The 12,653-nt window shown below is 41.2% G+C and overlaps 1 protein-coding gene across 2 annotated transcripts in view; it reads left to right on the top strand.

The window, feature by feature from the left end:
* The window catches only part of fnbp4 (formin binding protein 4), a 37,669-nt gene that overhangs the window by 18,699 nt on the left and 6,317 nt on the right, over positions 1–12,653 (top strand). For both annotated transcript variants that reach the window (XM_057836329.1, XM_057836328.1), the window contains exons 11-15: positions 3,029–3,162; positions 3,754–3,890; positions 8,929–9,212; positions 12,194–12,305; positions 12,374–12,552. In XM_057836329.1, coding sequence (XP_057692312.1) covers positions 3,029–3,162; positions 3,754–3,890; positions 8,929–9,212; positions 12,194–12,305; positions 12,374–12,552 — 846 coding nt within the window. The remainder of the gene's footprint in view (positions 1–3,028; positions 3,163–3,753; positions 3,891–8,928; positions 9,213–12,193; positions 12,306–12,373; positions 12,553–12,653) is intronic.

Here is a 12,653-nt window from a genome sequence, read left to right as displayed (position 1 = left end):
CAAAAAGTATTTTTGAATTTAAGAGTAAACGTTAATTGCGTTTAAATGGATGTACTTAATATTAGTATTATTAATAAATACTGTATTCTTACTGTGTTACTGTAAATTGGTAAAAAAAAAAAATCGCAATTTATGAGACAATTTATCGCCCACTAAAATTTGTTATCGTGTATATACATATATATATATATATGTGTGTGTGTGTGTATGTGTATATACATTCATACTTGGGCTGGGCGATATGGCCTTAAGCACGTATCACGGTCAATCTAGCAGATTTACCTTGATAACGATCAATGACGATAAATTCACCCAAGCGGACTGTTATACCGTAATTTCCGGATTACAAGCCGCTACTTTTTTCCCTCATTTTGAATCCTGCGGCGTATCCAATGATGCGGCCAATTTATCCATTTTTCTAACGACCGCCAGGAGCGCTAGAGCATAAAATGTAAGCATAAGACACGTGCAATATATGTGTCGAGGAAGACGCTCGTTTGCACTCTTACCCGTATCTTAATTTTGTGCTTTGTGCACGAATAAAAGTAGCAGACCCTCATCGTTGTGCATTAGTAAAATTAGCATACCCGCATGATGGAAAATGCTAGAAGGAATGGATATGACGTGCCGAGTTGAATTGAAGGCTTGGATGGCCAGCGGCGTCAGATCGTTTACAAAAGTGGCCGTATGCGAAGAGCAACTTTTGCAAAAGTCTGACAGCATGGAGCAGCATGAAAAAAATCCACCATCACCAACGGGTTTCCAAAAGCCGGTCTGCTGCGTGACGAAGAGGACGACACACGCTTATGAGTGAGCTTGAGGAGTCAGCTAAGTGCCGTGTTGCTGGCGCTGTTTGGAAAGAAAATTTAAGGTAATGTAACGATGACAAAGAGTAACCCGCTAAGTTAGGTTGCAATTCTTTATTTTGGAAACTCGTCGAACAACACACGACTGCTGCCTCTAGCAGCCGACGCGCACACACAGACACACCCGCAACAACAGCACGTCTCTTGCTCTTCTGCACCTCCCTTACCTGTAAGTCACGCGCTATATCATAACCCGATTCGTTAAAGTATGGTATTAAAACTTAGAAAACTGTGTATTCCTTTATAAATATTTCAGTTTACTATGTGGGCACACGCGGCTTATAGGCAGGAGAGGCTTATGTGTGTACAAAATGCTTTTTTCTTTAAAAATGTACTGGGTGAGGCTTGTAATCAGGGGCGCTCAATAGTCCGGATTTTACGGTAATTTGAAAATCTGAATCAATGCGTGAAATACAGATTAACCGTTTCTAGTTGATTTATTTACCAGCTTTCAATTTAATATATTTAACATTTGTATATACACTCTAAACATTAAGTATATAAACAATTATTGTAAACCATAAGAATTCAAGTATGACCATTTATAACAGCTTGTATGGCTTGAACAATGTGCATTGTCAAAATCAATATGCCTGTGCAAACATGTCATTGTAACACAAATGACTTACAGCTTGAACAGTACACTTCAAAAAGACATCTTATTGTTAATGGCTGCTGTGACGTAATTACTCAACACAAGTTCAAGGTTTCAGTTTTTTTTTTCCCCCAGTGCATTTTTTAATACATGCAAGCACACATGAACCCCCACACAGACACACACACATTAAAGCTATATTGATCTTCTGCAAATGAAAGATTTAAGATTTTATGATGACAGTAATGACACAGACTTAAGCACATACAGAAAAATAGATGGGGCCATTAAACGGTCATATTATTATTTTCACCGTTGGATTGTACTTTATGCTGAATGCTTTACCCTCATAAAAGATATCAAACCCCCCCCCCCCCCCCCACACACACACACAGATACAAAATAACGTGACATACTAATTGCTAGATGCAGTCTGTGCCCATTTGACTCATTAAGTTCAGCCGTTTCAACAAGGTTAGAGAAGCTGCCCGACTCCACCACGTTCATTTGTAGCGTTAGCCGCTAGCGTTAGCCTGTGACCTGGCTACCAGTAGAAAGCACTGAAAGCACCCTCTCCGGAAATCGTGAGAACAAGGAAAGACAGCAGGTGAAAGCCCGTCTGGATGCTGCCAAGAGTCTACTTAATGTAGGGTGTAAGTTTGGTGAACCTCCCTTAAGCCACACTCCATCACGTTTGCTTGTAGCGTTAGCCGCTAGCGTTAGCCTACCGGGCTTCTGTTTGTTTGACCTCCTCATAACCACGTGACTTCATAAGTGCGTACACTGCTTTCTTAAAGGGGAATGAACATAGCTGAGTCAAAGCGGGATGAAAAGACTATATTTTCTTGTTTTATGAAATGACCGAATTCACCAACATGGTCAAAATTTCGTCGGTCATCGTGAAGAATTTCCGTGCCGGTAAATTTTCGGTTTACCGCCTTGCTCTACCCTGAATCCTAATTGAATCGAATCGTGGGGTGACTTATACAGCACACCCCTAGTAAACACGCTGGAGTTAACTCTCGTAGCTGGTGGAAACGTTTATGACAGTATTTACTAACCTTTAATTTTGTGTCAATACGAAATCATATCGGAGGTATTGCCCCCTCGGCAGACACCCTTTGCAAACATGTTTTACATGTCGGTTGGCCTTCCTCCTCTAAGCCGCGCCCCTCTGTAACTTTTCTGTAGCCGAAGTATTCCCATACCAGCGATTTTTTTTTTTTTTTTTTTTGCCCCTATGGAAGGAAAAAAGTTCAGGAGTTTTACCTCCTCCAGCAAATGTGTTGCGCAGCTGACTCAATGACACAGAGCAACAACCGGTGGGGGAGGGTTGAGCCTTGCAGCTACAAGCGAGGGATTTCTCCCTGCATTTTTGGGACATAAAAAATAGGTAATACCCTAGGGACGGTATGACAGATTTTTTTTTTTTTTTTTTTTGCGGTTTTGAAACCTTGATGTTTTCATACCACGGTATACCTTGAAATGGGTAATCTGCACATGTCTACCGCCAGTGAGTGAATAATCCTGTCGATTTATTATTTTTTTTGTCTGGTTGTTTTTGCAGACACGGATCGCAGACTGGCGGGAGGGCGCGCTGAACGGGGTCTATCTTCGCCGCCGGCTCCAGGAAGCCGCCGAACACATAAAACATTATGAACTTAACGCCGCCCCTAAAGGCTGGTCCTGCCACTGGGACAGGTACGCACCGCTTCCCTTTCGCATCTCTACACCCCTTCGCCCCTCCCACCCCCCAAAAAAGTGCAGCGCCTCGACCCCCTGCGCTCGCAGACTTTGTATCGTAAGCGCTACGTGCGGATCAGTGCGCAAGACTGTGAAAAACTCTGTCGCGAGACTGAATTTCAGTCGGCCAAGGATCGGGGCGGGGCAGGGGCGGGATTAGAGCGGGGTGGCGCCGGGAGAGCTTTGCACTTTACAGGACTCCGACTCCCACGAGGCGTCGCCCGCACAGCGAGTCCCGAGAAGCCACGGGTGCCCCGCGTGCGCTCAAAAGGTGAAGACGGAGCGATGACGGGAATCCGGCAGGTCAGACCAAGTCTATTTCATGCCTTCCTGTTTATTATTTTCCATGTCTGTGATGCTAGTCAATTTCCTCCTTGGGAATCGGTTGTCTTAAACGCAAGATATACGACAACTTGCGTCAAAGCATCAGTTTTGCAATCGGACCTCCCCGACCGCGACGCGTTCCGGCCCGGCCGGCCGGATGGACGGACGCTTGCGAGTTCACGCGTTGAGACGTTTGCCTTCTATGTCTGTTGTCCCAATCTTTAGAGAGCACAGGCGGTATTTTTATGTCAACGAGCTGACCAATGCGTCGCAGTGGGAGTTCCCGACCGAAGAGGCCAAGGGGAACCCAACGACTCCGGGAGACGGACAAACTACGTCGGCGTCCAACGGCGGGGCTTCGGGTTAGTTCTCCACGCGCGTGAGGAAACGAGACAAACGCGGTTGATTGGTACTAGGGCTGCAGCTATCGAATATTTTAGTACTTGAGTATTCCAGTAAAAATTCCATCGAGTAATCGGGTAAAACATATTTTTGTTTAGTTAAAGCAACACTAGGTAATTTTTCATCCTTTATTAAAAAAAAAAAAAAAATCATAACATTTGTTATAACACAGTGAACAAAATAAGTATTTGAACACCCTGCTATTTTGCAGAGTGTTCAAATCCTTTTTTTTAGGGCTGTCAAACGATTAAAATTTTTGATCGAGTTAATTACATCTTAAAAATTAATTAATCGTAATTAATCTCAATTCAAACCATCTATAAAATATGCCATATTTTTCTGTAATTTATTGTCGGAATGGAAAGGTAAGACAAGATGGATATATATTCAACATGCGGTACATAAGGACTGTATTTGTTTATTATAACAGTAAATCAACAAGATGGCATTAACATTATTAACATTCTGTTAAAGGGATCCATGGATAGAAAGACTTGTAGTTCTTAAAAGATAAATGTTAGTACAAGTTATTGAAATTTTATATTAAAACCCCTCTCAATGTTTTCATTGTAATAAAATTAGTAAAATTTTCATTCAAAAAATAAACTAGTAGCCCGCCATTGTTGATGTCAATAATTACTTACACAATGCTCATGGGTGCTGAAGCCTATAAAATCAGTCGCACCCAAGCGCCAGCAGAGGGCAGCAAAACTCCATAAAACAATTAACTAGTGGGCATTTGACTGTACTGTCATTTAAATCTGTCTGAGCGGGGCATGTGCGTTAATTGCGTCAAATATTTTAACGTGATTAATTTAAAAACGCTAATTACCGCCTGTTAACGCGATAATTTTGACAGCCCTACTTATTTTGTTTTGTTTAATTATTAAGTTCTCCCACTTAGAAATCATGGAGGAGTCTGAAATTTTCATCGTAGGTGCATGTCTACTGTGGGAGAGATAATCTAAAAAGAAAAACCTAGAAACACTGTAGGATTTATTTAAACGATTTATTTGTGTGATAAAGCTGCTAAAAAGGATTTGAACACCTGAGAAAACGAATGTTAATATTTGGTACAGTAGCCTTTGTTTGCAATTACAGTGGTCAAATGTTTCCTGTAGTTTTTTTCACAAGGTTTGCACACATTGCAGGAGGGATCTTGGCACACCCATCAGAAGAGCTGGGAATCTTTGGGCACCTAACGATTCGATTATGATTACGATTCAGAGGCTCCGATTCGATTATAAAACGATTATTGATGCACCCCCCTCCCTTTTTTTTTTTTTTTTTTTTTAATGTTTTGTACATTAGTTCCAAATTGTTCAAAAATACTCTCAGGCTAAACCAAACTACTATTTCAGTATCAAATTAACATATAGCAGTGAACAAATATGCAAAAATAACAGTAAATAAAAAACTCCAGTCCCCATTCTGTAACAGCAGCTTTAAACTACATTCAATTAATTTAATGTTGTGAATCAACCGTTAAAGTTGTTAAAATTGCTCCCGTTATTCCATAAACTCCCTTTTGTTTACTTTCGACATGTGAAAGTTTTAAACTATTTTAAAGATAGATTCAAGTCAATATTTTACCGATTTAGGAGTATTTTAGATAAAAAGTTAATTAAGTTTGCTTGGTAGGTTCGCTACAACAGCCTTGCAGGGAAGTGTACTGCTTTAAGATGGCGGCCGTTTACTACGGCCGCATCTAGCTTTTTGTAGGTGTGCTGCTAACGCTACCGAAACTGTAATGCATCTAGTCCTATATAAATGATATCTACCGTAACATTATGTGGATGACGTACTTTGGAGCAACTTTTCGGCAGCAGTCAGGTATGTTGTTGTTTTTTTATCTTGTGGCATGAGTTGAGCTAGAGCCGTGAGTTCAGCATTGGCATTACCGGAGGGGCCGGGTAATGAGAAGCATGATGTTTAGCTACTCTCGCTGCATTCTTCCTCGTTGCGCCCCGAAGACCGCGCAGCGCGCTGAGTGTGTTGTACTTCCGCTTTACTTGGCATATTTCAATAATCGGAATTTGGATGTTTGTGAATCGTTCTCGAATCTTCCACGGCCAAATCGCGAATAATCTAAGAATCGGAAATTTTGCACTCCTCTACCCATCAGTCAGGTTTCTGGTCTGAGTTAGAGCTCCCTCCAAAGATTTTCTATTGGGCTTAGATCTGGAGACCGGCTAGTAGGACTGGGCGATATGACCTTAAGTATGTATCACGGTAAATTGAGCAGATTTACCTTGATAAATGATGCTAAATTCGCTTAAGCCGACTGTTATATAATTTGAAAATCTGAATCAATGCACGAAACACAAACTAATCGAGTTTTCAATTTGAAATAATTAAAAATTGTACATGCAGTCTAAACATCAAGTATATAGTTTAATTTTGTAAACAATAAGAATTCAAGTATGAACATTTTTAACAGCTTGTATGACTCGAACAATTTACAAAATTATAAAAATCAATACGACGACCGTGCAAACATGTCATTGTAACATAAATGACTTACAGCTTGAACAGTACACTACAGACAGACAACTTATTGTTAATGGCTGCTGTGACATGATTACTTAACACGAAGTGTTTACTTCAAGGTTTCATTTTTTTCCACCCCAGAGCATTTTTTAATACATGCGCTCACACATGCACCCCCCACGCAGACACACACACACATTAAAGCTATATTGCTCTTATGCCAATTAAACATTTAAGATTTTGTGATGGCAGTAATGACATTGAATAAAGCAAGCACATACAGAAAAATAGCTGTGGCCATTAAATGGTCATATTATGGGTTTCACTGTTGGATTGTACTTATGCCAAATTCTTTACCATCATAAAAGCTATCAGAGAAACCACATACAGAGATACAAAATAACGCGACATAGTAATTGCTAGATCCAGTCCGTGCCCAATCCACCCATTAAGTTCAGCCGTTTCGGCAAGGTTAGAGCCGCCATCAGACTCCCATCACTTTCATTTGTAGCGTTAGCCGCTAGCCTGTGGCCTGGCTACCAGTAGAAAGCACTGAAAGCAGCCTCCCCTGAATTTGTGAGAACTAGGGAGGACAGCGAGTGAAAGCCCGTCTGGATGCTGCCAAGAGTCTACTTAATGTTGGTTGAAAGTTTGGCGAAGCTCCCTGAAGCCACACGCCATCAGTTTTGTTTGTAGCGTTAGCCGCTAGTGTTAGCCTACCGGGCTTCTGTTTGTTTGACTTCCTCATAACCATGTGACTTCATACGTAAGCACACTGCTTTCTTAAAGGGGAATGAACATAGCCGAACAACACAGAGTCAAAGCGGGATGAGAAGACTATATTTTCTTCTTTTATTAAATTACCAAATTTACCGACATGGTCAAAATTACGTCGGTCATCGTGAAGGATTTCGGTAATGGTAAATTTTCGGTTTACCACCCGGCTCTACCAGCCAGGCCATGCTAAAACTTGGTCATGCTTCTTAAGGAGGTTTACCTGGCTGTGTGCTTCGAGTCATTGTCATGTTGGAAGACCCATGAACGATCCATCTACAGTGCTCTGACTGAAGGAGGGAAGTTGTTCCCCAAAATCTCACAATACAGGGCCCAAGTCATCCTCTCTGTAATACAGTGCACTTGTCCTGTCCCATGTGCAGTAAAACACCCCCAAAGCATGATGCTACCACCCCAATTCTTCACAGTAGGGATGGTGTTCTTGAGATGGTACTCATCACATCATTCTTTTTTTTTCCAAACACAGTTAGTGGAATTATGAGCAAAAAGTTCTATTTTACTCTCATCTGACCTCAAACCTTGCTCCCCTGACTCCTCTGCTTCATCCAAATGGTCATAGGCAAACTTAAGACATATGTTGGTTTAAGCAGGGGAACCTTCCGTGCCATGCATGATTTCAAACATGACGTCTAGTGTATTACCAACAGTAACCTTGGAAATGGTTGTCCCATCTCATTGACCAACTCCTGTCGTGAAGTTCTGAGCTGATTCCTCACCTTTTTAGAATCATTGAGAACCCACGAGGTGATATCTTCCATGGGGCTCCACTCCGTCATGTTTAGCTTCTTCCATTTTCTAATTATTGCTCCGACAATGGACCTTTTTTTCACCAAGCTGCTTGGCAATTGCTTTGTAGCCCTTTCCCAGCCTTGTGGAGGTGAACAATTTTATCTCCGGTGTCTTTGGACAGCTCTTTGGTTTTGACCATGTTGCAAGTTTGAGTCTTACTGATTGTAAGGGGTGGACAGGTGTCTTTATGCTGCCATTGACCTCAAACAAGTGCATCTGATTCAGGATAATACATGGAGTGGAGGCGGACTGGCTAGCGGGCTGATATCTAAGTAAATTCCTTTTCAAATTTCAAATATACTGCAAATAATTTTGCCTTCTGCTGTTGATTTTAACGTTAGAATATGACATGAAACTCTTGATTTAACACTGTACCCTTTTGTTGTTTTCATATCTACATCCTCATTTTATTGTCGCATCTTTGCATCACATACTATTTTCATGGCGTAAAATGAGGCAAATGTTTTTTTTTTATTGTCTGCGCAGTCCACGCTGCCTGTAGGTCTATTATACTTCCTCATACCAAGTGCGAGTCAACCTTCCACTGAGCAAACCTGTTCCTTCTTCCATTAGAGGGCTAGCAGTTGAAAGAGTGGAATAAAGCCTGTAAATTTGGGGGAAAACCAGTCCAAAACCTAGTCTTAACCTTCGCCGAATTCTTTAGACTTAAGCACCAAACGCCTGGGGTCGATCGAACCCAGGTTAAGAAACACTGATATATATATATATATATATATATATATATTTCTGATTCTTCTCCACAAAATGGAGATATATATTGCCAAAACTAACTAAAACCTGACATTTTACTTCTCTTCATTATTGCCATAATTAGACGTGTTCCTGCAATGCCCCTTTTGGCCATCAGATGGCGTCAGATTTGCTCCGACTTACCATATTAAATGGTTTGTTCTCCTCGCGCAGGAGCGTCTGTTCGCGCCCCCACCGCCCCGCCCGCGCCCCCTCGCTCCGGCAAACCCTGGTCCCCGCCGCGGCCCCCGCTTCCCGACAGCCCGCCTCCGCCCCCCGAGCTCCCGCCCCTTCCGCCTCTCCCGCCCGAATCCCCCCCTGCGCCTCCCCCGCCCCCGGACAGCGACGGCGAGATCATGGAGGTGGAGATGGAGATGGACGACGACAATGATTTGGAGCCGCCGGCCCCTGGGACCGAAGGCGACGGCAGCGGGTGGCCCCTTTCTAACATTGTTAAGGTAAGCCTTAAAAAACCTTTGGCCCGCATAAAGTTGTAAGTTGTTTCAGCTAATATATGTTTGTGTATGCATTTATAATTAAGTTTACAGCTACAGTTTGTGGAGTTAAAGGTGAATGACTTGCTATGAGAATTGTAAATATGTTAGCATTCGTAGCATTTAAGCTACGGGACTTTTGTTAGGCAGATTCGGCTAATTCTGCTAATTTACTAAATTTACATATTGATATAGGGTTTATACTATATAAACCCTATATGTACACTTATGTTAACACTTGACACAAAACAATTGGTGTTCAAAACTCCATCTAGTCTGATCAATATGTAAATTTAGTATATTAAATTAGCCGAATTAGCCTAAGAAAAGTCCGTTATCTTAAATGCTACGAATGCTAACCTATTTACAGTTCTCATAGCAAATCGCGCACACATGACTCCACAAACTGTAGCAGTAAACTTAATTACAAAGGCATACACAAACATATATTATCTGAAACAACTTACAGCCTTATGTGGACCAAACCAAACCCCAGCTATCCTTTATCTAGTCAGACGTCTGAGACCGTTTCTCCTTCGTATCAGGCGACAGTCCAGCCAGACTCAACGCTGCCACCAGAGGGCAGTGTATCCTCCATCATTAAACAAAACGCAAAACCTTTGGGCTTTTTGGGTAGTTATTTTGGGGTACTTATAGGTTAATTCCGACTTTTTAAAAGCGTAGGAATGGAACTCGTTTGTAACCTGGGGACTACTTGTACAACAGAAGAACAATTGGCTAACTTGCATTGCAAAAGTCCGTTAGCTTAAATGCTATAAAATGCTAATATATTTTTTTAAATAATTTTTTTTTTTTTTTTTTTTTTAACAATGCTTTTAACAAATCTTTCAAACAAATATTCCCCCAAAAAATCCCAGCAAAATATACGCATAAACAACATTACGAATGCATAAGAAAACGTACTGGCTCAAACAAAAACTTGCCTTATGTTGGTCTTAACAGGGAGCGGCTGGATTCAGCCATGTTAACCCTTAAAGATCTGCAACATGAAGCAATTATCAGAGAATCCCAAAATTTGAAAGACAACATTACGAATGCATAAGAAAACGTACTGGCTCAAACAAAAACTTGCCTTATGTTGGTCTTAACAGGGAGCGGCTGGATTCAGCCATGGTAACCCTTAAAGATCTGCAACATGAAGCAATTATCAGAGAATCCCAAAATTTGAAAAACAAGGTCCTAATGAAACCTTTTTTTCAAATTTGTAAAAAGAAATGTCAAAATGAATGTGTAATAAGCGCTCTAATATCTGTATACCCTAATTTTCGCACTATAAGGCGCACCTGACTATAAGCCGCAGCCCACCAAATTTGGCACAAAAACGGCATTTGTTCATAGATAAGCTGCACTGGACTATAGGCCGCAGCTGTCCTCACTGTATCATGGGATATTTACACCAAAAGATATTAACCGGTAAAACCTTTATTTGACAGCGGCATCATACGACTGTCAAAAGACCAAATGAAGCACCTTGAAGCTTTGAACCAATTGGCTATAAAGCTTTATTGCTTCAAGAAGCTTCATTTGGCCATCACTGCTCCCTTGGGGGGGGGAGTCAATCTCTGCTGTCAACAATATTGTCATCCAACATGCCTCTTAGCATGCATTGTAGCGCTACAGATGTAAATAACAATCAAAAATCATGTTCTGTGCTAAATATTTCTTCAGTCACTCTTCCAGTTGTTTCATCACTTGCTAGTTATGGTATTTGCTAACACCTTATTTGACAGTGGTGCCATAAGACTGTCATAACACAATCATAATTATGACATGTCGCTGTCCTGAGCATTCATGAATGCTTATAACAGATGTCATTGTTATCCGACAAATGAGCTCACTTTTGAATGGATGCAAAAGATCCAAGATGGACAAAAATTGAGTTAGTGACATAATTTGCTAAATGACACTTAATGACATAAGCATTCAGTAATGTCCATGATAGTGTCATGTCATAATTTTGATGATCTTATGACAGTCTTATGACACCGCTGTCGAATAAGGTGTTAGCAAATACCATAACTAGCAATTGATGAAACAACTGGAAGAGTGACTGAAGAAATATTTAGCCACACTGGACTATAAGCCACAGGTATCAAAATGAAGGAAAAAAGTAGCGGCTTATAGTACGAAAATTACGGTAACTAGCTAAATCCTGTTTTTTTTTTCACATGGAACCTGCAGATGCATGTGTTGACTTGCATCCATCTTTTTTTCAAAAAGAAATGTCAAAATTCTGAATTACTATCAAAATCATGACATTTTAGGTGTATCAAATATGACACATTTGGTAATACAGGGTGAAATGAGTTGTCATATTCACTCTTGCCACTAGAGGGCTGTGTATCCACCCGAATCTATCAAGTCAAATGCAAACACTTTAAAAACAAACCATTACAACACCATATACTCGGAGCAGCAAAACTTGATTTGAAGCTTTTTCTAACCGAGTTACTCGAGTTCATCGATTAATTGTAGTAGCACTAATTTATACCTACCTGGACGCCACAAACTGTATGTGAGAAAGTTTTAGAGATTAAAAGGACGCTCGCCGTTAGCATTAGCCTAAAGCTAATGCGAATTTGAATGCTATGCTAATGCTAAATGTTACATTTAGTGTGTGATGATCGCTCAGTACAGACCTTAAAGGCTAAAGCATCATTGCGTATTCTCTCTTGCCAAGATAAGAAAATCTTTCCATGTGTGTTTCAAAACAAGCAAGCCTGGAGAGGACACAAGGGAGTCGGGCAATGAAATTTGAGTAATACCTTTTAAAGTATCTCTTCATTGGCGCTTTATGAAACAAACAAAAAAAAAGCTTCCTTCACTCTTTTTATGTATCGCTATCCTATCCTCGCAGTTCAAATGGATTGGACATCTCTACGGTTTCCCTTTTGAGACATTTAATATCTTTGTCTTTGGCGCAGGTCTCGGATTCCTGTCCGCTGGGCAAAGGTCAAAAACGCAAAGCGGGTCAACTGAATAAAGCAGTTATCGGAAGTAGTCCCATCCTCTACACGCAGCACGTCGCCACTGCAGGTAAAACTTTTGACGTCCGATCGTCACAAATCGCAACAGCGGTGTCACTTTGTTTCGCTTTTGTGTAGCACCTATCGTCACGGCGCCTGTCTACTGGGGCGTCCCGGCAGCGCCCCTGGTACCCTGCGAACCACCTCTTCCACCTGTTCCGGCGGTGGCGCCACAACCGCCGCCCCCGCCTCAGCCACCCGTCGAACAGCCCAAAGCCACTCCTGTGGAAAAGACAAAGAAAAGCAAGAAGGATAAGGTTGGTCAAAAGCTAGCTCGGATTTTCTAATAACGTACTCTAATGTACGCTAGTAGTAATGTACATCTATACATTTAAATGCTGCTTTAATCAAGCGAACA

Source organism: Corythoichthys intestinalis, chromosome 5 (genome assembly GCF_030265065.1).
Source record: "Corythoichthys intestinalis isolate RoL2023-P3 chromosome 5, ASM3026506v1, whole genome shotgun sequence".
NCBI lineage: Eukaryota > Metazoa > Chordata > Actinopteri > Syngnathiformes > Syngnathidae > Corythoichthys > Corythoichthys intestinalis.
The sequence above is the reverse complement of the archived record's forward strand: the minus strand, read 5'-3'. Positions and strand labels throughout refer to the sequence as shown.